Raw genomic sequence first — 24997 nt, forward strand, 5'->3', positions numbered from 1 at the left:
GCAGGAAAGAGTAACTAGACATTTGATAAACGCGGTGTAGATGGTTCTTACTATACTGTTATTCTCTGTTTCCTAGATAAGTTAAACTCAACCCTTTGTCTAATCATGGTTACACAGTAATAAAAAAAAACATGTCCCTTCTTAAAAGTAACCATAAGATGGCCATATAAAATATATAAATATCTGGTTAACTGAAGGGGTTTCTTAACGGTCACAGACCATGGCTACTTCATGGCATCTCTACAGACTCTCTTTCCACCGTGCAACATCATATGTTGACCATTTTTCCCTCCCTCCCTTATCCTCCTTTCAATCCTGGTCTCCTTTTTTCTCATTCTGTTGCTTATTGTATCTATTTCTCTCTGTGTCTATGAGCTCAGGGTTGAAGTAGCTTGTAGAAACTGATCCAGGCACAGTCTGCCCTCTCATCCCCATCTCATGACTGTTAGTAGTATATTTAAATTAGATCCCAGGTCAGTGTCTAGAGGCCACTTCACCCCTTCCTCTAAGAGACCCATTCTCTCTAGTTTTGCCCTTCACCCTCTTTTTCTCTCCTCCCTCTTTTTCTCTCCTCCCCTTCTCTGTTTTTCATCTAATCCCCTCCCCCCTCTCTCATTGGTCGAGCTCGTTGCTGTCTTGGCTGCTGGGCCGGTAGTGGCGCTGCAGAATTCTCTGATCCGAGCACATGCCTCCACCATCATCTCTTCCGGTACCGTGACCACAATGCGGAAGTAGTTAGGGTACTCAAACGCCTAGAAGAGGAAGGAAGGAAGCAAGGAAGGAAGCAAGGAAGGAAGGAGGGAGGAACGAAGAACGACGGAGAAAGGAACGACGGAGGGAGGGAGGGAGGGAGGGAGGGAGGGAGGGAGGGAGGGAGGGAGGGAGGGAGGGAGGGAGGGAGGGAGGGAGGGAGGGAGGGAGGGAGGGAGGGAGGGAGGGAGGGAGGGAGGGAGGGAGGGAGGGAAGGAAGGAAGGAAGGAAGGAAGGAATAGGACGACAAACTTAATGAGGGATGAGTGAATGAATTAGTAAATTAATTGATTGATGGATGGATGTAAAGAATAAATGCATCATTCATGTTCCTCACCGATGCTGGCAGACAGAACACAGACTGCTCAGTCACCAGAGATTCTGTGAAGTCCACATCATTCTGAAACCCCGGGAAGTGCTCCATGTCTATTCCCACCTAGGAACACACGCACACGACAGTGAGAGACATCCACCGTGTCTGTCTAAATGAACACAAACAGACGTCTGTTTAGACTGTGGTATGGAGGCAGACAGTTCAGCTCACCATGAGGTACATGGCTCCAGAGGGCATGATGGGAGTCAGGCCGGGCACTGTGCTTAGCTCAGAGAAACACAGCTCAGAGTTGGACTGAGAAGGAAACGAGACAGATATACATCAGCAAGTCATTACTCCACCGCACACAGACCCTCTCATTCCAACACAACCCTTTTTTCCCTTTTTTCTAAGGTAAAAAATGCACGAAATAATTAGTCTTGACGCTGAAACGCCTCGTTGACTGTGATAGTGCGGTGTGCACGGGTGGCCTAGTCCTTTGCTAACACCCTGGAGCTGCACTGGGGGTGGTAGAACCTCACCTTGAGGAAGCTGATGGTTCTGTGATAGAAGGACTTGGGGGTGTTGTTGAGGATGCTCTCTAGCGCCCCCTGGACGATGGTGCAGGCACCCAAGATCCTCTGGCTGAGCTTGACGAGACCCTGGCGAATCTGGAAAGGGGAGCAGGGAAGGAGAGAAGAAGCAGAGGAGTGGGGCAGAGGAGGTGGATATAGAAGTTATATAGAAGCAGGAGATATGTAAATAACAGTAGTTGGAGGTCATGTGTATACAATAACTTTGTGTTATAACATTAGTCTGAGGTATCCGATTTGTATAATATCAGTCTAAAGAATCATATATTTCACATAACATTCAACATGAACATGAGTTACTGGGGATTATTAAGTCCCACGTGTGTGATCTGGTCCAGTGCAGTTGCGTAACACAGGTACCTCCGATCCAAAAATGTTGTTCAGGTCGTGGATGAGGATCCAGCCCAGACGCCACCCTGGGACGAGCCAGCGCTTAGCCAGGCCGCCGCACGCCAGCACGGGGACGTCGCTGCTCAGGGACGCCAGCGAGTGGGAGGGGCATCCGGGGAACACCTGGGTGAGGGGGAAGTACAAACTGTCATTAAGACACGACATATAGACCCACACAATATCCACAGAGTCACTTTATGAGATGTTCATATGAGACGTCAGTTTTTGCAGACGTTTTCTGCGGAAAAGATGAGAAACCAGAGATGAACCTTAGGGTTTTGACTGGGGGAAATGATCTGATCTGAACAATAATCAAGAAGGTTTTCATTACGATGCTGCATTTGAGATCTGATGCTGTTTTTGTTGGACTGCATTGTTCCACTGTAGGCTACTATTGCAGTGAAATGGATGTTAATGTTGCACTGTGTTTGGTAAAATACAAGGTTTCTTTGCAATAAATACTGAAATACTATGCACTTCTGGCAACATGCAGTATTTGTATGTCGCTGGATGGAGGCTCATGTAACACAATGGTAAATTACTGATTGGAAACATTTGTAGATGGAAGTCTTTTGAGATGCAACAGAAAAAGAAAAGGGAAACATTTAAATAAAGTCCCACAAAACCCAGAGTGAAAAAGCTTTGAGCATCTGGAAGAGAGAGAGAAAGGGAGAGGGGGGGAAGAAGGAGAGAGCGAGAGAGTGGTAGAGAAAGAGAGAGACAGAGAGAGAGAGAGAGAGAGAGAGAGAGAGAGAGAGAGAGAGAGAGAGAGAGAGAGAGAGAGAGAGAGAGAGAGAGAGAGAGAGAGAGAGAGAGAGAGAGGGAGCCAACGGAGGAGAGAGCGGGAACAGTAACGACTGTAAGATGGCTTTCATTAAAGCTCTTCACGTCGGGTGGGGGGAAACACCCCACCTCCGATTGGCTGGTGGGGAATGACTGACAGTTCAGAAGGGACATGTGTAGATATAGCCTCAGATATCTCTCACACGCATAGCAACTTGGCTCTGCTTGGCCTCAGCTTGCGTGACACGTGTGGTTGCAATGTTTTTCGAACTTTCCTCAAAGAAAGGGAGAGGAAGGGGGAGGCATACTGTAAGGAAAGAGTCTGTTGTTTTCCAGACTATCCCAGACACACAGACCTGGACCTGAGTCATCTCGCCTCCACACACTCCAGAAACAGCACCCCCACTGCAGGCAACATGTGGTTAGAAAGACTCCCACCCCCCTGCCACCCCCCTCACCCCCCCTCCCTGGCGCTACACCCTCACATCTGCATTAACCACAAACATGTGTGTTCAAAACTGCCGAGTCATTCTGGTGCGTTCATATTACACAGTGGTGTAGGTATACAGGGCGCCTCAGCGGCCCTAATGACCCACCCAGCTCCACTCGGTGCGGCTATCTCCATCTGCACTCATCAAGGCAAAACACTCCTGACGGAAACACTGCCTTTATCCTGTACAAAACACTTCTTCACCTTGTGCAAAACACCCCTTTATTCAGAATGAATCTTCCCCTCGCCCTGTTACAAAACTTCCCATCACCCTGTTACGAAACACCCCATCACCCTTACACGAAACCGCCCATAACCCTGTACAAAACATCCCATCACCCTGTTACGAAACACCCCGTCACCCTACAAGAAACCTCCCATAACCCTGTACAAAACATCCCATCACCCTGTTATGAAACATCCCATCACCCTACACGAAACCCTCCATAACCCTGTTTGTTCATAACGATAACTTCCCTATGGATTGGATTCCACAGACAATAAAGAGAAGAAGATTGCGCCTACTATGCAACTGCTCTGTTACATTGCAGTTTACGGCCAGGACAAAGGGGCCAATGAGTCGAATTTGCATGGGCTCTGCACAGGTGCTCATTGTAAAGTGTTGATGCTGTATTGTACAGGGGTGGCTCTCACCTCTCTCACCTCATCCTCCACTTGCCCTGGCTGACCCCAGTGCTGTGACCCCACCTCCCCCCCCCCGCCCCCTCCTGTCCCCCATTCAGAGCCATGCCACCCTTAATCCTCCCAGTGCTGATGTGGTAGTGTCGGGACCGAGCCCTGGACACGTAGGCCAGCCCTGAGCCGGGGACAGAGAACCTCCCCATCCATCAGTCAGACGCTGCAGGGCAAAAAGAATGTGCCTCGTTGGTGTTACAGGAGGCCCAGCCAGCGCTCACCCACCCGGCCGGGCTGCCCTGCTGCTCAGCAGTGACGTGATTCTATTGACCCCAGAACCTTATTTCTCCCTCCAGCCTCTACTTAACCAACTCTACTGCACACTCTGTTTATTACCCTTTGGTCTATTCTTTTTTTTCTTTCATGGATGTATATGCACTTTGGGGTGGCATTACCTGCAAACCCCACATCCTGTTTTATTCCACAAGTCAAAGTCTTAACCTGTTGACCATCAACTACTTCAGGTGCACTTGATTTGATCCACTTAGGACACACGGAAAGTTCCGTCTGTGCTACCACTCGGCAAGAAGGACAGATAAATCGAAGGCCTCGAATGTGGAGTGTCCAGCTTGGTTGTGTGCATGAGGGTGAACTCACCATATCCCCATAGATCTCGTCAGCCAGGATTGGGATTCTATGTCTGGAGGCCACTAGGAAGCGGAAGGAATAGCACGCTCAGTTAGCCCAAAGTATTACAGCTGTGTGACCTCAGGTCAAACCTGAGACAACCAGGACCAGGATGAGAGGCTCACCTGAGAGGATGCCCTGCAGGTGCTCCTTGCTGTAGACAGACCCACAGGGGTTGGAGGGGTTATTGACGATGACACAGGCTGTTTTATCGTCCACCAGACTCTCGAAGTGCTGCAGATCAATCTCCCAAGACTTCTCTGGCTGCCAAGAGACAGACACACCGTGGTCAGGAAAGACGCACCCCAGCCTGCTTTCCTGCCTGCATGTGGTCAGGACAGACGCACCCCAGCCTGCTTTCCCGCCTGCATGTGCGTGCGCGTGTATGGAGGGTGTGAAACTGGTTCCGACTGGGATTTACTAGCAACAGGTGTGTTGTGACGTTGAAGCGCCGCCACTACAAGCAGACCCCAGCTCTCACCATGAACCTTAACCCCTTAACTCACCCATGCGGAGGGCCCCTTCTCCTCCTCCGCCTAGCCCACACCTCCCTCCCTTCATCCCCTCCTGCCCCCAGAGCTCCTCACCAGCAGGTTGTACAGCTTGACCTGAATGCCCAGAGACACAGCCAGGGTCTTGTAGAGAGAGAACCCGGGGCAGGGGACAAGGATGTTGTCGCCTGGGTTACACAGGACACTGATGGCCAGATCTATAGCCTGGCTGCAGCCACTGGTCAGGATCACATCCTACATGGGAGGGAGTTGGGGGTAGAGAACAGGGGGAGGATGAGTGATTATCCTCTTTTACCCGTTGTGAATCACGACTCAAAGACTGAGTGTGGGGAAAGACAGAGAATAATAAGGCTCAAAGAGTGTTTTTAGAGTGACAGAAATGAGGCAGTGTTGTACCTTAGCCTCCAGGGGGGCCTGGGGACAGCTGTAGAAGTTAGCCACTGCCTCTCTGCTCCTCTGGTAACCTGCCACAACATCAGAAGTTAGTATCACTCACACTTCTGGAGATGAGCACCACATCTCCCCCCCTGCTGGCACACACACACGGGAGAGGGAGACGTAGGGGGTGAGGGAGATGGAGGGAGAAGGACGAGCAAGACAGCTCGTTTCCAATGTGCCCGGATCATCACAAAACCCAGCGAAGCCCTTTCCTCTCATTCCGCCGTCAGGATGAGCCTCTCAGCTCGTCATTCTCCTCCTGCTCACTCCAGGAAAGTCAGTAACAGTCCTGGAAACTCACGTTCTACAGGAGACTATTTCACACACACCCAACACTTACACCCCAAAGCACACACACACACACACTGTAAAGTGCGGCCCCAGTCTTACCGACAGAGGGTGCGTAGCCGTTGAAGGTGTGGGAATCGATGGCGTCCTTCATGGCCTGGAGGACAGAGTCATCGGTGGGGAGGTTCCCAAACACAGTAGGATCACCTGAGAGAAAGCGAGGGCGGGAGACCAGTCATGAGGGGAGGAGGAAAGAAAGAAGTGGTGTGGAGAGGGGAGGAGCTTCCATAGAAGTGGTGTGGAGAGGGGAGGAGCTTCCATAGAGGCGGAAAATAAGTGGAACTAAAGAATGTTCTAGAGGGAGGAGGGGGTGTCTCACTGAGATCACTGTTACTCGTCCTAAACTCGGTTTGCTGTTGGTGTGACAGAGTAGCAGTAAATAAGTCACCACTAGTACTGATAATAACAATGAACAAATGAATACAACTTTAAGATGGTTTACCTATGGAGAGGGCTATCATGGCCTTGTCAGGGTTGGGGGTGAGTTTCATTCCGTCCACAATGGCCCTGATGGGATTCACGGTGTTCAGGGACATCTCCGAGGGCCGGACATCCCATCTCTGCTTCTGGGTCTTAGTCTTGACACCCCCTTTCACACTGACGTGATGGGCGCCATGCCCGTTCACTCTTGTACCATTAACCCCTTTGCCATTAACTCCCTGACTCGGGATGCCATTTCCGTTTATCTGGACCACATAGGGCTTATTCTCCATGGTACAGCTGCTGCTCGAGGCAAATTGACTGTCCTTTAAGACAGGCAAGAACAGACATTAAAGATATTCATTTAATTGGGATGTATTCAACATAGCATTATTAGACATTAGTTGTTAAAAATAAATAAATGTAACATTTCTGTCAAATTGAATTATTTTAAATTAATTGGAAAAACTGAATATCAACGGTTGAATTTGGAAACTTTTTCTCTGCAAGGATTTCAATAGTTGCTATGCTTGTGGTAGAAGTTTGAGATAAAAACGAAACTTGACAATGTACATTGTACATTGATGTAGTACATCCGACAATTTAACCATTTGCAAACGCATCCTTTGCCTACATTAGAGTTTTTGAATGTAATCAGTGAGTTATTCTGCAGACATTTTAGCAGCGCGAGAGAGCAATTCAAATCTCAAATTAATACATTTTTAAACATAATAAACACTGACAAAGAAAATATTACAGTAATACAGTTAATATTATCAACAAATGCAAATGACTTAAAATGCATGTTCTAGAATGGGATCTTTACTGAAGTGCGCAACTACAGTTTGAAAAAGTAGGCGTCTGCTACCTAAATCTACAAGTTACAATACATTTAAGAACATTGCATTACAATTATCAAAAAAAAAAAGATATATATATATATATATATATATATATATATATATATTGTATAATAAATGTAAATGTATACTTTGGAAGAATAATTCTAAATCGGATTTTAAATTAGTTATATTACAATATTATGGTCCCATAATTTCAATTTCCCAAGAGATCTAGTAAATACCTTAAAATGACAATGAGGATCGCACTCCAGAAGCAGGAATTGTAGTGAAATACTGTGAACATGCCCGTCATATCGGCTTTATAGCAAGCGCCCCAAAACTGGGTGTCGAACCCTACCTATATTTTCATTGGTGGAGACATTAGGGTTGTGGCATACACCCCCTTTACATCACTTTCAGAACTGTTAAAGACCTCAAGGTTTGGTTTAACGACATCATTTAACCCTTTCAGACGAACTCAGAGTGAGCAGAGGGGATATCCGCGGGAGCCTTGTTGCCGCCGTGCGTAAACGCTCATTTGGGACAGGAGCGCATAATCAACCGCGCACTCTGTGGCTGTCTATCAATCCGTTTATTCCGTTATTGTGTTCTCGTGAACTCGTTTGACGTCATCTTTCAAGGCCATGTACGTTTTTTTGTTTGTAAAACACATTTACAAAGAAATAGGCAACAAAGAAACAGATACTAACAATAGGCAGACACTGAACATAACCATACAGTATTGGTGATAACAAATCTAATAAAAACGGTGCAGTAAGTGTCGCGGGACTGTGAACCTAAGAACACTGGAATCAGAAAAGCAGGGAGCAGAAATGCCGACATTAGATTCAAGCTTCTGGGAAAAAAAACGCATCGACCGAATTTGCCTGGTGATTAATAGTGTTATTTTCCTATGTATCTTAAACACAATGATACTCGTCAGTTTCCCTTAATAGTCGTTTGAATTTACACTGTTCTGATATGACTTCCACTTTGTGTTTTCAGTCTTTGTTAATCAGGCAAGCTTCTCGATAACACCAAAACAAGCTAAATAAATTGAACGAGAAAAAATAAAGAAGTAATTTAATACAATTTAAAGAAATGAATGCTTACTTCCTGTAATAGCTACCCTCAATAGTAGTCAGATGTGATGTGATTTGCATTACGGTGTCGTAAAGTTCCCAACCTCAGTTTGTTAGCACTTCATCGAGCAGCCAATTTAAGTGTTTGATAGCCTACTTTCATGAGGTTTCATGAGAGTGCTTTTATGAGGTTTTTGTTTAATGCAAAACCATCATAATTTTATGCAAAACCATCATAGTTTTATAATCAAAGTGATATAAATAAATGTTCAACGTCCTAGCAACTCTTCAACTTAAAGTTGGACCGTTGCCTTATGTAGCTGATGGACCCACCATCAGGGAAAAGGGTGGAGGCAGGGGTGGAGGCAGGGGTGGAGGCAGGGGTGGAGGCATGGGTAGTCACTGCTGCCCCTGGCAGTGGTACTATGCCCCAATGGATGCAGCACTCCAGGGGCAGCAATCTATTAATCCGTCCCTGGTAGTTGTTGCAAATATGACATCCACTGCAGATGGGTGGCCTCCCCCTCCTCTGTCCCTGCCCCGGAGAGAGCCAGGCCTGCAGCCCCTCCTCTGTCCCTGCCCCGGAGAGAGCCAGGCCTGCAGCCCATCCTCTGTCCCTGCCCCGGAGAGAGCCAGGCCTGCAGCCCCTCCTCTGTCCCTGCCCCGGAGAGAGCCAGGCCTGCAGCCCATCCTCTGTCCCTGCCCCGGAGAGAGCCAGGCCTGCAGCCCGTCCTCTGTCCCTGCCCCGGAGAGAGCCAGGCCTGCAGCCCGTCCTCTGTCCCTGCCCCGGAGAGAGCCAGGCCTGCAGCCCGTCCTCTGTCCCTGCCCCGGAGAGAGCCAGGCCTGCAGCCCCTCCTCTGTCCCTGCCCCGGAGAGAGCCAGGCCTGCAGCCCATCCTCTGTCCCTGCCCCGGAGAGAGCCAGGCCTGCAGCCCCTCCTCTGTCCCTGCCCCGGAGAGAGCCAGGCCTGCAGCCCCTCCTCTGTCCCTGCCCCGGAGAGAGCCAGGCCTGCAGCCCCTCCTCTGTCCCTGCCCCGGAGAGAGCCAGGCCTGCAGCAAGGAAGAGGGCAGGCGAACTCCTGGACTTATAAAGGTTCAGGCAGAGAAGGAAGAAGCTTTTGCAAGGGGAGAGAGAGAGTAGCAGCTGCAAGGAGTGAAACATTTCTGTCATTAGGCCCCTCAGGAGGAAGGTCCTCTAGCGGGTTTTCAGCATGTCAAGCGTGCGTTCGATGATGCAGCTCTGCTGGGCATGATGGGCGATGAACAGGGCCTAAACTCATCCTGGTGGGATACATAATGTTGTAGAAATATTACATTTGGTAATGTTATGTTATTTATGGTGGGGCCCAATACCAAAATCTGTTTTCATCATTCATCAAAAACCAAACACAGCATTATTATTCTGTTGACATACTGTATATGTATAAGTCTTTTATGAATGTTGATAACAAGTTTCAAGTTTTTATTGTCAGGTGCACAGAACAACACAAGGTCAGACTGGGCACTGAAATTCTTGGGACAAGACAACGCCAGCAACCTGGCATAACATAACATGTAAGTACTAAGAACATAGATTACATCTATGATAAGCTAAAATAAAATAAGATAACATAAAAATAATAAGAATAATAAACATTCTAATATACAAAATAGTATGCAATATACTAGACCTCTAATACACATAATGACCTAAACTAACCTTATAGACCTATACTAACCTAACGAGGCCTATACTAACAAACAACACTTGTCAATGAACTGTTGGAGTCCACTGTGTGTATTAGAAACCTTGGATTTAGATTTAGTATTAAAAACATGTACACCTCCATCTCGTGACTCCAACCATCCCGTTTCTCTCGGCAGGACCTGGACCAGCAGTTGGATGGTGCACTCGATGAACCTGAAGTTTTGTGTCTTCATCCTAGAACATAATCTTTTTCTCCTCCAGCATAACTCCTAAGTGAAGTTGGGTTGTTAAAAAAAATATATATATATTTAATCATTCTGAAAATTTCATTTAAACAAAATGTTTCATGCAAATATTTGAAATTGTTTGGTGACGCAGTGTATACGAATAAGAAACCAGCCTCATTAGATGGACGAGATGAATTTCGAATGTGAGGTGTTTACTTTATCATAGTACTGTTCCATTAGGGGTTTCTACTTAAAATGATTTCTAATTATTTGGTTACTTATTCCAACACCTAAGCAGATTGTTACCTATGACATGGCACAAGTAAAAATCTCACTTTTTTTCTCCTATATGCTGTTTGCCAAATCCCACTGGCTTGTGCGTCATCCCTGTATGTTCAATAAAATGAGCTATTCAAGGCATAAGCTTCAGTTCACGGCTGTTCAATGTGTTTTTTTTTAACCAAAGACAAATACAAAGCAATAAACATATGTTGTAAGTGTTCTTCAACAGCAAAGGGATGCCAATAGTACATTCTGAAAAAGTGCAACTTACATAAGGTGGGGGTGATCATTTTGCAACTCTGCTGCCTGGATTTGGCAGGGTGTAAATAAAGATTGCGAAAAATAAATCAAAAGGGGTTTCTATTCAGGGTTATCCAAATCCCCCACAAATGTTTAATTAACTGATTATAAAAAAATAACCAAACAAAGCAATGTAAACAAACCAGAAAGTCACAATTAAAAATAATAACTAGTTACACATCATTATGAACCAGGGACAAGTACACACTTTTTTTTACATAACAGATATTCAACACAGTTCATAGGTTCTGTTCACAAATCAATTGCTAGGCTATTATGCATTGTAAACACAGGCAGTGACTTCATAGCTCCATATAGATGCTGATTGGACTCCATCCTGGTGACGCTCATCACAAGCTATAAGCAGTGTTGACTTGATGCAACAACACGCTGATCAAAGAGTCACTCTGTCCTGCGTCGGTATTGACCAAAAGTACATGACCTCACAATAAATAAATAGTGGAAAACGGAGGTAATGAAACTCTTCCACAGAATCCTCCCCACCACCTTTGGACCTGTCCTCCACCCTCTGACCATGTGGTCCTGGACACTCCGGCCCTGTGTTAACCAGACCACTTGGGGGGTATTCCAGAAAGCAGGTTATGCGACATACCCGGGTAAGTTAACTCCCCAGCTGACACCCAGCATTGTAGCAACATTGCCAGTAAGTTGTTGCAATATTGGACCCTTCCACACTGTGTTGACCAGACCACAGTCCTCCTCCCACCTCTTAAAAAAACAACACTTTCATTCCAAACAAAAAACAATAACATCCCTTATCACATTCGTACAGCTCTGTAAAAATGGAGACCACTGCACCTTCTTCTTTCATTTAAAAAAAAGTTGAGAAGGACAATTGAGAGCGAGGAACAGAAGGGTAACATTTGCACAGTGGCCTCTTAAATTTAACCCTTCTGTTCCTCACTCAAAATGTTTCTTCTCAACTTAAAAAAAAAATGAAAGAAAAAGGTGCAGTGATCTAAATTTTTTCCAGAGTTGGTATATCATAATGTGTTTGTTCAATAGCCACACGATTATGTCGTAAACCCCTCAACGCTAATAAACAATGCAACACTAAAGATATAGTAATTCCTCCCACAGTGCTCTTGGATGAACTGTGGAACATCTCTGGCCTGCTACACCTATGTCCTCAAGCTACCTTCAGACAGTGGAAATCTACTGCATGGACCACTCTGCCCTCTGGGTCAACATGTGCACAGTGAAGGGGTCATGTGTGTGTGGGGAGGGGGTCAGAGGAGAACCCTCATGACGCCACCACAGATCTCTCAATGCAATCCCCTTCCCCTGAGGGTCGTCACCCGTGATTGGTCAAATTACGGATAGGCAGGCAGTGATTGGTCACCAAAGTCTGGGTTCATGTCAGTAACTGCTGTCATACATGACCTAGACCTAGTGCCTGAGCAAAGACATTGTACAGTACACAAAAGCTCTCACACACACTTAAGTAAATATGTGAAAAGTGCAGTTGGACTGTGTGTCATTGCATTCAGGTTAAAGTGTGCGAACTGTAGATACTTTGCAGTCCTGACCACAGTGGAAGTGGAAACCTGTACACCTATCCTCAGTCCTGACCACAGTGGAAGTGGAAACCTGTACAACTATCCTCGGTCCTGACCAGTATGAGAGTGGACAGATGATTTCAGCAACCAGCTACATCCTAACACATCTACTCCCGTCACGCTGTACCGTGATGTGAAATCTTCCTGTGCGGCCTGTAGTTGGGATCTGAACTCTGGCAGTCCACATCCTCATCAGACTCGCTGCTGGAATACAGTGTGTTGACGTCTAAATCGTAGCACTCATCTTCCTCCTCCTCCGTCCCAGACTGCAGGGTTCCACTGGTCAACTGCTGTGGGGGCAGTCTGGTCAGAAGCACCTGGGGCTGGAGGACCCTGGACTGGAGAGGTAAGGCCAGGGTACCAGCAGACAGCCAGGGGCCGGCCCGGGGGCTGCCCTGGAGGCCTGGGGTCTGGCTGTTACCATAGATGATGAGCGGGAGTTGAGGAAGATGTTGAGCAGGGTGGTGTGCACCCCCAGGGCCGGGTCTGGAGGTGGAGGGTTGGGGCAGCAGGACAGCCAGCGTCGGGAGAGGGGTGTCCAGGCGGTGTAGTCTCACAGCGAGCTGCCTCATCCGAGGGGGACAAGAGCTTATCTCCTGAGAAGTGGACCTAGTTGATTGAAGGAGGGAAGGGGTTTGTTCGTTTCTATAGGAGGGCTGGGGTGGAGTTATGTGGTGCGGGCGGCGCAGGATGTAGGCTCCGAAGCCCATTGGGTGAGTACGGAAGGCCACTCCCCCAGCTCCTCCAGAATGTTGCCTGTCCTTGGTTGGGATGTGTGGGTTAACAGTGGTCTTTCCATCACGGGGGGTGAGAGGCTGGGGGAGGAGGGAGGGAGTGATGTCCTGGGATGATGAGGTAGAGGGGGTGTCTCCTCTAAAGGTAGAAGGCTCTGTGGGAGGAGCTGGGTGGAGAAGGGAGGGACTGCTGTGGTGGAGGAGGGGGAGGACGGGGGGGGTGAGGTCCTCAGAGGAGGTGCAGCTGTGGTGGAGTGTGGTGGGAGAGGCCAGCTCCTCCTCCTCCTCCTCCTCTGAACACTGGTGCAGAATGTTCCTCACCCACCTCTGATGTCTGGAGCACAGCTGTAGGGGCGGGGTCTCCTCGTCTGGAGAGTTGCCCCCCTGGCTGCCCTCCCGCTCTTTCATCTCCTCTCCCGTCTTGTCTTGACTTTGCTCAGTCGTTTCTCCATCATCCACGTCACCGCAGTTCAATATCTCCACCCCTCCATCCACTTCCTTTCTATTTCCCTCCTCTGTTCCTCCTCTGCTCTCCTCCTCCTCCTCAAGGAGCAGGGGGCTGTTCTCGTCTGTCTCCGTAAACAACCCGGCCCCCTCTTCCACCCCGCAGCAAGGGGTTACCCATGACCACCTGGCTAGGCCTCCCTCCTCGCTGCCCCGCCGCCTACTGTCTCTGAGCCTCGGGGCCGGGGGGTCCACCACCTTACTCAGTCCCCCCACAGTGGAGGCCTCCTTGAAGTCCTCTGGAGCTCCCCCAGGGGGCCTAGGTCTCCCACCACCACCTCCTTCCCCCTGCCCTACCCCCTCCCTCTGGGCAGCTCTTCTGGAATCACACCTGGGGGAGGATCGGGCTAAGGAAACGTAAGAAAGAGACCATTTGATTAGGCAACTACTTCAGATGAATATATTCTAGTGATATAGATGAAGTAATATAGCATTTATGATATAATACGTAGTTAGTATTAACCTCTTTTGTAGACTATTATGGACATGAAGTATCAGACCGGAAGTTTGTCTGAGGTATGTACGCATTTGTACTCTACATAGTTTACATAATAAATCTGAAATGGAGTCCTGTGTATATGAGTGTGATGCTGGGCAGGACTCACAGAGCAGTATTCGGTTGAGGGAGGCAGCTATGGAGCCAGGCTCACAGGTCAGCAGCCTCCTCAGTAGCTGCTCCTCGTGGAGCAGAGTGGAACTGTCCTTCTTCAACAGCTGGGGATATTCACACACACCACGCTCATGAGCAGAACACGGTCATGCATACACTGGCACTCTCTCTCTCTCTCTCCCCCTCCCTCACTCTCTCCCTCTCTCTCTCTCTCACACACACACCTGGTCAATGTATGTCTCCCTGGGCAGGACTGTGTCTAGTTGGTGGAGGTAGTGAACGAGCCGGTCCTCTAGTTTCTGAGCATAACTCTCTCCATACTGCTCCTGCATCAGATGCTGTCATACAACAATACAATATAGGAGTTAATGTATACACTCAACCCTTAAGGCTCACCATTTTAACTAAAAGACATCATCAAGCAAAAGCCACTTTGCTTAATGAGGGCTTCTAGTTAAAATAACGAGCCTTTACTCACCTGAATTGATTGTGCTTTAAACAAAATTGCAATGCTGTTAGACTACTAGATTTATTACTATGGTCCACTAGCATGTTGTTTTAGGCTCAAGGATAGATGGTATAGCACCCTCTACAAGAAAGCAAGCAGACAAACACCAACAAAGAGTTTACAACTGAATCAACCACCACATGTCCTTCCTCAGCTAAGATACTGTTAAAGTCAAAGCATGGCATCAGTCCCTGCCACAGTAGTGTTTGTGTGTGTGTGAGGATGGAGCAGGCCAGTGTGTGTGTGTGTGTGTGTGTGTGTGTGTGAGAGAGAGAGAGAGAGAGAGAGAGGATGGAACAGACCTGGATGTAAGCTTCCCTCCGAGTCTGGTCCATGGCGAGGCTCTGGGCCAGGGTCTTGAATTCCTGTTGGTTTTTCCTCATCAGGTACATTTCATGGCGGCTCTGAATGCGAGGAGAGTATACATGATAGTTACATTCACTACAGACATCTATTAAACGCTGCTGTTTTAAAATTGTATTTAACCACATAGGTCAATCAATTAATAATACACCATAAAAAGTGATAGATCAAGTTCAGGATGCACAGCATATTCATACCCTACTGAGGGCAAGTTAAGTGAATAACTTCCTCAATGATGCTTGCATGTTACTTACACATCCCTGGTACTGAGGAAGTCTAGATGGGAAGAGTTGGATGGTCTTCCTGACAGTGTTCACTATGCCTTGGTCCTCCCGGAGCATCCACATAATGATCTGGAACAGGAAACAGGAAACAGGAAACAGGGGCTTATCCACTGAGAGTCAACATTCTCCCAGTGTGCAGGCCAAAGCCTCATCAGAGGCCTGTGTTAGATCAGCGAGCACACACTCCGGCATCTAGACCAGTGTACATACCATGGTCTTCAGGCCATACATGATCTTCATGTGTTTGATGGGGGCCACCAGGGTAGGCAGTAGCCTGAAGGTGACATCCAGGAGGTCCAGCACCCAGTGAAAGCGGGCCACATCCCTGGCCCTAACAATGCACCAGGCCTGGGCAGCACCTGTCCTCAGCCTCCAGGGCTCCTCCAGGCTTAGAGAACCGAGGTTTTCATCTGGCCACAGACTGGGATTCAGACCTAGCACACACACGCGAACACAAACGTTATTTACAGTTTTATAAGACTTTTATAAGATATAAAACTACTGTGACTACGGTGTACTGAGCAAATACAATGTTATTACCGTTTGTTTAGGTGATTCTATTATATCATGACATAAATAACGAGGTGTAAAATACAACTAATAATTTGCTTTAAAATATAGATAAAACCTGTGCAAACCTTCCAATATTTCTATCTTCTGTTGCGCCCAGGCGTATTCAATGATCCACACTGGGAGAGTCGTAATGTCTTGTAAACATTTGATGTCTGGTGTCTTGAGGAGTCCACAGTATCTCTCCATCGGTCTGGCAGTCGCTAATTTTGCCAGTTCAAGCATCATCTGACTGGTCGATATTCGATGGAAATAAGAAGACCGGTCATTGGTCCTCACTAGACAAAAAATGATGTTGGTACTAGTCGGCGAAAATGAACATGTACGGGCAAGTTAGAGACGCCGTTGTCCAACCTCAAACTTTTTTGAAAACGTAGTAATTCTGGTTCACGGCTGTCAAACGTAACCAAATTAAAAGTCTTCTGCCGCAAAAACTTCTTGTTTCCGTTGACATGAACGCTATAGTCCTGGAGATACTTTTATTGTGAAATTAAGATTGAATATTTAAACTTGACCCGGAAGTGTATCGATGGTATCCTCAAGGAGAACCAAACATGCTTATTTTCTCTCCTCAGATTGTGAGATTATAAAAAGACGACAATGATACCAAGGTCGCCACTTCTATCAGTATAAAAACACACGTGGCAAGGTAATGGAGAAAGTCAATTTATGCATGACATTTCAACACGGGGCAGGGTTGCATGGCATTCATTGTCAGTTAGGTCAGATAGCTAAACTATCATTTAAGCTAATGAGCTCACCATTGAAGCTAATGAAGTCTATGCTGTGTTTTGTATTCATGCCGTTTGGATTATAGTTAGGGCGCCCTGCTCTGTCACCCTGTTAATGTTAATACTTCATTCACAGTTTAATAAGAGTTTTGTTGAGATGTTGTTCTTGTTGTTTATAGTATGTATATGGAAGTATAAGTGTTAGTTTTTTCTTCTGCTTCTAGGTGGACCACAGCTGACTAAAAAACGAATATCACCCAGACGCAGCCATGAACAGAGCCCTGTGTTCCGCCCTTCCGCTGTCCAGGGTCGGCAGACTATGCACAACCAGCCCTCCCCTCAGCGGTGGTTTCTTCCACTGGACATGGGGCACTGTCCCCACACCCCCCTCACGCTCATACTCCTCCAACATCAAGGTGCGCTCCTACCTCCAGTACATCAAACACAAGATCAAGCCCCCCCCTAGCCCTCCCTACCCCCACGTGTGCCAGGTGGGCGACCCTGTGCTGCGATCCCACGCCGCCCCCGTCGACCCGTCGGCGGTGCTGGGGTCGGAGGTGCAGGAAGTGATCGGCGCCATGGTGAAGGTGATGAGGAAGCTGCAGTGTGTGGGGCTGAGCGCGCCACAGGTGGGCGTGCCACTGCGAATCCTCGCCCTCGAGTTCCCGGAGAGCATGTTGAAGGACGTGTCGCCAGCGGCGAGGGAGGCGAGGGGCGTGGCTGTGGTCCCGCTGAGGGTCTTCATCAACCCCCAGCTCCGGGTTCTGGATAGACGCACGGTTCTGTTCCAGGAGGCCTGTGAGAGCATCTCGGGGTTCTCCGCCAGGGTTCCACGCTATCTGGAAGTGGAGGTCTCAGGTAAGATGCAGTCAGGGGGATACCTAGTCAATATCGTTCTTTTCCATAAATCAATCCATAATCAACAATATTAAAAGGATCAAGAAACACACAATCAAGATTAAAGTAGGCTTTAAATTAGTTTGACGTGCTTTAAGGTGTTTTAGCCACATAGTGAGTTATTGTGTGTGTGTGTTTGTCAGGGCTCAATGAGAAGGCAGAGCCAGTCACATGGCAGGTAAGTGGCTGGCCAGCCAGGATCCTGCAGCATGAGATGGACCATCTGGATGGGGTTCTCTACATTGACCACATGGACACCAAGACCTTCATCAACATCAAGTGGGAGGAGCACAATGAGTAGGCTCAGTGGACAGATTCCAGGGCTTGGAGGGCATCAGTCCTCTTGGACTGGTGCTTTCTGGAGCATTTACAAGACATGTTAGGAGAGACTGTGTTCTGAGGCCCCTCAGAAGCCAACCACAGCGTGGTCCTGGACATGAACACATACCAGACAAGTTGAATCTATTGAATAAATCTTCCAAGGTTTGCTTTTTAATTTATTTGTGGGCTATGTAGCCTGGTATGGCTTAAACAAGTTATTTTTGTAGAACCCAAAGCCTTGTGGTAGACATTAAAATGCCAGGGGTGACATTTTGATGTTCTGTCAACCTTGGCCAGTAGGTGGCATGCTGCACACATGAATGTGAACGACAGACCACTCATTGGATGAAGAAACCTCTGGACAATTTATGATGTTCACAATAATCCAATTATTTAAACTAGACCACTGTTTCTGATTTCAACTATGATGTAAGACACTGTCAGCCAAATCTGATTTTAAACGTTTAAATTCAGATTAATTCAAAGACAAATATGAACAGAATAGACACTTATTCCCCCTTTAAAATCCATTATTTATTCCTCATTTGTTGTTATCTCCAGACAGAAGTTTGATCACAAGCACGATTGAACATGCCACTCCAGTTTACAGTTCTCAAACAACTCTAAACAGGTTAAAGATGCTGTTTAAATTAAGAACTCCCTTTAATGGCTGAAATAGGCTGACAATGAGCATAAGGCCAGAACATACAACATTAACAGAAGAATAGAAAAACAGAGTTCCTCCAGATAGAGAAGTACGTTTAAGGCAAACGTTATAGGCTTCCATTCTCACTGCTAAAGTTGAATTCCAATTAGTATTAGTATTAGTAAATAGTATTATTTGGCACTGCTGTTAAGGCACAGTGGTTTAGCCGGTTAACTATGCATCACAGTGTGATATACGGTCAGCAAACTAAACTGAGGACGACTGGTCAAAAGTTTGGCCACAGTCACACTGCAGAGGTTTTCGGAACCAGCATCTCTTACAGTACTGGGCATAGCAGTATCTGCACAGCATATATGGAGGCTGAGAGCATCCCTTGGAACAGAGCCCCAGATTGTAGATGTCATGGTGATCCTTGCAGTACTCCACGTTTTTGCAGGAATTGACATGGAAGACCAAGCAACTCTTACAGACTAGCTCTGGGTGTTGAGAGCCGGCCGGATCGCAGCACTCGTGGAGGGGGATGGGCTGAGGGGCGGGGTTCCCTCCCAGGGGCCCTGCAGAGGGGTCAACAAGCACTGGGGAGTGCTGCTCTTGAGCCTCGTGGGGCCGTGAAGGTGGAGACACATGAGAGGACAGGCTGGGAGGAAAGGAGTCCCCTCTACTGGGCTCGTTTGAGTTCTCCCTTGGCTTGGCGCTGGAGGTCAATGAAGAGGGGCTCCTTGTCAGACGGTAGGTCAGTGTTGAGGTGCAGACAGGCTCCCTGACTCCATTGCTGTCTCTCATAGCTGGCAGTGATGTGCCAGTACTGACACTCGCCCATGAGGGTGAATGCAGACCGTCCCTGCCCAGCCCCATGTCTCCCTGGCTGGGGTTCAGTCCCTCAGCCGTGTACAGATCCAGATCTCTCCCCGTGGCAGAAGACTCCAGGAAGTCCTCCTTCAGGGCTGGGGTGTCAAACTTCCTCTTGGTGTTGTCCAGGGCTACCTCGAGGCTGTGTCCCCTCAGTCTCTCCTGCACCAGGCTGAGCTGCCACTCTGCAGCCCCAGCCCGAGTCCAAACCCCAGCTCCAGCTCCACACACTCCCCCGGCCCCTGTGTGTTTGTCATAGGCCGTCAGCAGGATGCGACACTCACAGCGGGCAGTGAAAAAGGCACAGGCAAGGAAGAGGAGAGTGTCCAGAGGGCGTGTTGGCAGACTGAGGCAGAGTTCCTCGCTGTTCCTGGCTTTGCTAGCTTGGTATCCCAGCAAGCCGAACAGCTCCAGCATCTGTGCTTCGGACAGTGAGGGCTTGATGTAATGGGTGAACATGCCTGAGAACATCTGTAGGAGGAAGGAGAGAGAGAGCAAAATTCACTTTGTTTAAGACAATGGCAAAACCTTCACTAGTTGCAGCTGATAGCTTGACAGCTGTGATATAGAGATGTATGCTGGTGAAAGGGAAAACTATTCATAGATAAAAAATAAGGCATTCCTACTGGCAGGAACCACCTTACCTTTACCACCTGGTATTCCTTTCTCCAGGGACACAGGTACAGGTTCAAAGCCGCTAGTTCCAATACTTCAAAAGCCTTCGCCAATCCATCTAGTCCACCTGCCACCCCTGCTCTGCTAGGGGTAGGACCTCCCCTAAGAAGTGACTCCTCCATCACCCGCAGGGGGTCCACCCCAGGGAATGCATGCACACCCTGGGCACGGTCATCCCTCAGAAGTCTCTCCACCTGCTGGGACAGCTTCTCATCTTTACAAACCAGGTTCCAATCCCCCTGCTCAATACGCTGCTCTAGGCTGGTCCTGTACAGCTCCACCAGGTCTCTGGCTTTTCTGTCAAGGCCGCTCATCCTCTCGCAGGCTCTGCGTGGGACACAACATGTTAATTGAGCTAGGTGTAGTGCCAAATAAAGCAGAATGACAAGTTCATATTGTTTCAAATATCAGTATTTGTCTACTGTAATTGTGGCTCGAGAAACCTGGTTTTTCGGCGTATGACTGTATTACCAGAAATGAAAGCAAAACTAAGGCTGGGAATTCCCCAACCCGACAAGGGGAAGAAGTTGTGTTAGCTAACTACTAGCCTCTTCTTTGGTAGACCAAGAGCGTTTACCACGCATGCAAGGCTAGTACCTGGTATCGGCATGTTTCAATATAAAAGGAGAACGTAACCAACGCATCTTTTACACTTACGCTAACTTTCCCTAACTTGGAAGTTGATAGCTAGCCTAAAGTAGCTAGCTAGCTACTAGTACCACAAGCCATGATAGCGAACATGTTTTACTGAAAGAAATACTGTTTGCTACAACACACTTGAAATGCTCACCTACTACTTGTTTGGTTAGTTAGGTAGGTATATTTTCACGAAACATTCCGGACCACCGTTTCAGCATCAACAGGTCTGTGAGCGTGATTTCAAGTTGAGTAAAGTAATCACTGTCACGTGTCAAACACCGTCATCATGAAAAGGCAGGTGCGCTTGGTTTTGTTATACAGTGCCCCGGAATGGTGGGGAAAGTTTTGAATTTATATGTAGTCTGTGCCTACACAATAATTGAATACAGAGATGAAGAGAGAGAGAGAGAGAGAGAGAGAGAGAGAGAGAGAGAGAGAGAGAGAGAGAGAGAGAGAGAGAGAGAGAAAGGAAGGAAGGAAGGAGATTGGAGCCTATAATATTTTCATTTTATATTATGTGGGCGTGGTTCGAGTGACACTGGTAAAGGGCGGAACTGTGCCCCCTGGGATTTATTTAAAAGTCCTAAACTGTGCAAGTGGTCTCCACAAAGCGCCAGCATCACATAATCGCAGTATCGGCACTATTTAGGGACGAGCATGTCAAACGCAGACCGATTAGTTCTGGTTCTCGGAGGAGCAGGGACAGTGGGTTCTGGAATAGTTAAAGGACTGCTTGACAAAGGTAAGATGTCAGTCAGGTACCCCGGAAGTTTGACCTCTCGCTTGGAACCAACTCACCGGGTAATGAATCAGACCGAGGTCAGGGCGCAGAAAAGATATCATTACCAGTGCACCTATGTCTTTTTTTTCTAGAAAGCTTTTGGTTGATTTATTGAAAGTCAGCAAGACAGACAGTATAGACTGTATTGCTTCACTTAACGCATGAAGGTCCCATAATTGGAAATACCTAATTTGGCTGCGCCTGGCGAAGTGATTACTGCGTAAAATAACCACCCAATCTGTTTTACGCGCGGTATATAAGGTTCTAAACATTTGTTTTATTCATGAAATCTTGTTTTATTTCTTCCTTGAATTAATGAATAGATTCTTAGGCTAGTCAAATGTTGTTTAAATGCGCTGTGATAACGTTTTAAAAGTATTTCGTTCTGATGGTTATGTGACAACACTGTCTATGTCTGAACGTGGCTTAGTCCAGCAATGATTTTTCCCTAGTCTGTGACCCTGATCTGCTAACAAGCACAAGTCTATATACGAAACTACAGCCCTGTTGATGGTGAAATAGTCTAATATAGGTTAATACGTTTTGGTTCAAAATCTCTTGATGATTGGCAGTGATAATATGATACTCTTTCATGTTCATATCACACTCCGTCTGTTCTTCCAAACACAGAGTAAGCTGATTAAACAGACAATAGCTTCTACCATTAAAGGGCCTCTATCGTTCAACAAAGAAGGCTTAAATATGTGTAAAATGGCCCCAATAACTAATCTAACCTTAACTAAAAGGGTGTAATGTCTCTGCCTTCATTATCTATCAATTCACCATCTGTCAGTGGCGTGTCCAGTATCTTATAAAGAACGTTATAAACAATAGCCTAATGGATGTAAGCTTTATATCAGTTAAGTGAAGCAGCAACGTGTGTCACCCACCCTGTGTAAGTCACAGCTAGGATGTGTGTGTGTGTGTGCAGGTTTCAAGGTGGCCGTCATCTCCAGAGACAACAACAGACTTGAGAATCTCAAAGGCTTCATCTCGCCCTCCACAAAGGACAATCTAACCACCGTTGTGGGGGATGTTGGTAAGAAGGTTTGATCTATCGGTTGATCCATCTCTATGTGTCTTTTGGGAGACAACGAAGACCATGTGTGCTCCTTTCAGGTTCAGAGGACGGGGCAGAGGAGGTGAAGAAGGTCTTGTTGAAGTCTGTAGGGAAGGTGACGGACATCGTCTCCTCTCTAGGATTCAGCTGGTGGCAGGGTGGGCCGCCGCACACCCAGTCTCAGAAGGAGCTCCACTGGGTGAGTCCGGTCTCCCCTCACATGACCTCACGTGCTCGTTCGACCCACAGAGGTGACGTCACTGGTCCCTCTTCAGCTGTCATTAGTGTCTTTTGTTTTCTCTCCCTCTTCCTTTTCTGTCAGCTCCACTCAGAGATGTTATCGTTTCTACTTCAGTAGCTCTCATTATCCTCTGCTCCGTCGCTCTAGTGGCATGTCTTTGTCCCTGCCACCGTCTCCCTCTCAAATGGTGTGTGTGTGTGTGCGTGTGTGCAATGTTGAAAACGGTCCCCTGATTCCGTTCATCCGCTTGTTGTTGTTTACATCTTGTCATTCACATTCAGTATTCCTCATCTCTCTCTCTCTCCGATCGTCCAGGTGATGGAAACCTTGCTGTTCAGCACCTTTGTATCATGGAAAGCCTTCTTCCCCCTAGTAAGGGATGATCCCAACTGCACCTACACCTTCATCACAGGTGAGTACCTCACCTCACCACTATCACAGACCACGCCCCCTACATAGGAAACCCTCCCCTTTCACCAAAAAAAGAACTCTGACATTTTCAAACAAACAAACATTGGCCGGGTTTCCCAGATTCGTTAAGAAGCTCTTCTTAGAACGCTCCTAAGAAGCTCTTGGCGTTAAGAGCTTCTTAACGAATCTGGGAAACCCGGCCATTGTCAGTTAAACACGTAACGCCCCGTTCCATTCTATATGGAGTGCGATTTGAGGGCCGTAGTGCAGTGACGTGTGTGTGGCTCTAGGGGGCGCTGGAGAGAAACTGCTGATGCCAGGGACTGGCTTCCTGACGGTGGGTGCGGCCAGCACTCTGGCCTTCTGCCAGGTGCTACGGGAGGAGTACCCTGAGGTACCCTGCAAACTCAACCAGGTGAAGAATACGCCTTTGACCCAGACAGTTCAGACCCATGTAGATCTAAACGGAGCCATACAGACACATACCGTATCCCAGGATATCATACATGTGTGCCATTCACCCACACCCTGACCCCTGTCTCTCAGGTGAAGATCAACACAGGAGTGGCCCCCCCAGAGCGCATGGCCCCTGGCTTCCTCAGCCACCTGGACCTGGGAGAAGCCGTGGCCAGTCTGGTGGAGAGAGGAAACACCTCTCACTCTGTCTTCACCCTCAATGGCCCAGCAGACTTAAAAAACCTCATTATAGAGGGAAAACTTTAGAGCTATGCCCACATATCTACACCCCCAACCCCAGAGCTATGGCTTCATTTGTTTTTCCGCATTCCATTTTGTGATTGTTCTTATTCTGTTATTGGTTAATGTGATTGTTGGCTTGTTGGCTTATTTTATATGCATGTGTTGACTATATAAACTGTAATGATGATGAAGAGGATTCCAAGCTATGTTGAGCTCCTGCGTATAGCCAGTGTGTGTGTAGTGGGATGAGAAAGGACACTTGGAGAGGAAGGCAGAGGGACAAGGACAGGACTCGCAGAAAGAAAACAACAGAGGAGACAGCCAGTAAACCAGGAAAGAGAGAGGAAGGGAGGTGTACAGTAGGATGTGTTAGGAAGGGCTGTTTGCATGATGGGGGTACATCCCCTTCAGGAGGGGGGGGGGGGGGGGGGATTGGTATGTTAGTTTCCCCGTAGCGTGACTCCCTTGTCCTGTTCACAGCCACCCCGGCAGCTGGCCCATTATCTGCCACCCACTATCTAGGGCATCCTGTAAACAAACAATGCGGGGGTGAGGAAGTGAGAGAGAGGGGTGAGGAGGTGGGAAGTTTCCCTGCTACTACACGCCCCAGCTGACAGAGAGCAGAGGGCGAATTAGAGGAGGCATTGTTGTCTGTTGTTCACATTGCTAGCTATATGCTTGACTTATTTCGATGCCTGCTGTCCTGTCAGTGGCTGAACTAGCTACCTGCTTTAGCCACAAGAATGTATATTTGACATGCCAATAAAGGACCCTGAGTTTAGTCAGAGATGCACTGGATGACTGTGGGGGGTGGGGTGGAAGCCAGAGTCCAGAGGGGTGGTAGAGGGGCCAGAGAGGAGCCTGGTCCAAGGTAGGTTTTGTCGTGCCTTTGTTGGCTAACGGCTACATGTAGTCTTCCTGTCTCTTACGTACATACACACAATCGTTATAACACACCTTTTCACAAATCCTTACATTGCATCCCGGATGATGATTAAGCTCTATAAAGGAAAAGAATACCGTCTACATTCGAAAGAGGGAGAACAAGCTTTCCCGAACCCAGACACTTCAGATCAGAAGTCTATTTTGCCGGGA

At 47.6% G+C, this 24997-nt stretch overlaps 5 protein-coding genes across 6 annotated transcripts; 2 read left to right on the plus strand and 3 right to left on the minus strand.

Moving 5' to 3' along the window:
• Positions 1–346: 346 nt before the first annotated feature.
• Positions 347–7574, minus strand: tat (tyrosine aminotransferase). Its single transcript, XM_062461205.1, is given in 13 exon segments — positions 347–662; positions 665–752; positions 1088–1186; positions 1295–1378; positions 1606–1734; positions 2017–2169; positions 4613–4665; positions 4768–4906; positions 5230–5388; positions 5551–5618; positions 5983–6087; positions 6383–6686; positions 7445–7574. Coding segments are annotated over 12 exon segments (1398 nt in total). The 5' UTR covers positions 6654–6686; positions 7445–7574; the 3' UTR covers positions 347–612.
• A 3002-nt stretch (positions 7575–10576) lies between these two features.
• LOC134020613 (uncharacterized) lies at positions 10577–16250 on the minus strand. The gene is made up of 8 exons (XM_062460770.1): positions 16000–16250; positions 15572–15795; positions 15332–15430; positions 15017–15118; positions 14431–14544; positions 14202–14310; positions 12390–13943; positions 10577–12346 (listed from the first exon to the last, which is right to left on the minus strand). The coding sequence occupies exons 1-7, from the start codon at positions 16157–16159 to the stop codon at positions 12475–12477; spliced, it is 2277 nt and encodes a 758-aa protein (XP_062316754.1). The 5' UTR covers positions 16160–16250; the 3' UTR covers positions 10577–12346; positions 12390–12474.
• Positions 16251–16448: 198 nt separating this feature from the next.
• pdf (peptide deformylase, mitochondrial) lies at positions 16449–18343 on the plus strand. The gene is made up of 3 exons (XM_062461208.1): positions 16449–16580; positions 16887–17520; positions 17703–18343. The coding sequence occupies exons 2-3, from the start codon at positions 16932–16934 to the stop codon at positions 17858–17860; spliced, it is 747 nt and encodes a 248-aa protein (XP_062317192.1). The 5' UTR covers positions 16449–16580; positions 16887–16931; the 3' UTR covers positions 17861–18343.
• Positions 18344–18399: 56 nt separating this feature from the next.
• Positions 18400–21034, minus strand: spata2l (spermatogenesis associated 2-like). Of its 2 annotated transcripts, none has more exons than XM_062461207.1 (3): positions 20866–21034; positions 20041–20398; positions 18400–19867 (listed from the first exon to the last, which is right to left on the minus strand). In XM_062461207.1, exons 2-3 carry the CDS (start codon positions 20383–20385, stop codon positions 18794–18796), a joined length of 1419 nt encoding a protein of 472 aa, XP_062317191.1. In that variant the 5' UTR covers positions 20386–20398; positions 20866–21034; the 3' UTR covers positions 18400–18793. The 2 variants fall into 2 exon arrangements, with proteins under 2 accessions (XP_062317191.1, XP_062317190.1); XM_062461206.1 differs by having other exon boundaries at positions 20862–21033.
• A 147-nt stretch (positions 21035–21181) lies between these two features.
• On the plus strand, positions 21182–24683 carry si:dkey-238o13.4 (uncharacterized protein LOC560780 homolog). Its single transcript, XM_062461209.1, has 6 exons — positions 21182–21452; positions 22423–22530; positions 22611–22750; positions 23108–23204; positions 23494–23618; positions 23750–24683. The coding sequence occupies exons 1-6, from the start codon at positions 21368–21370 to the stop codon at positions 23924–23926; spliced, it is 732 nt and encodes a 243-aa protein (XP_062317193.1). The 5' UTR covers positions 21182–21367; the 3' UTR covers positions 23927–24683.
• Positions 24684–24997: the final 314 nt, after the last annotated feature.

Source organism: Osmerus eperlanus, chromosome 5 (assembly GCF_963692335.1).
Source record: "Osmerus eperlanus chromosome 5, fOsmEpe2.1, whole genome shotgun sequence".
Taxonomy (NCBI): Eukaryota; Metazoa; Chordata; class Actinopteri; order Osmeriformes; family Osmeridae; genus Osmerus; species Osmerus eperlanus.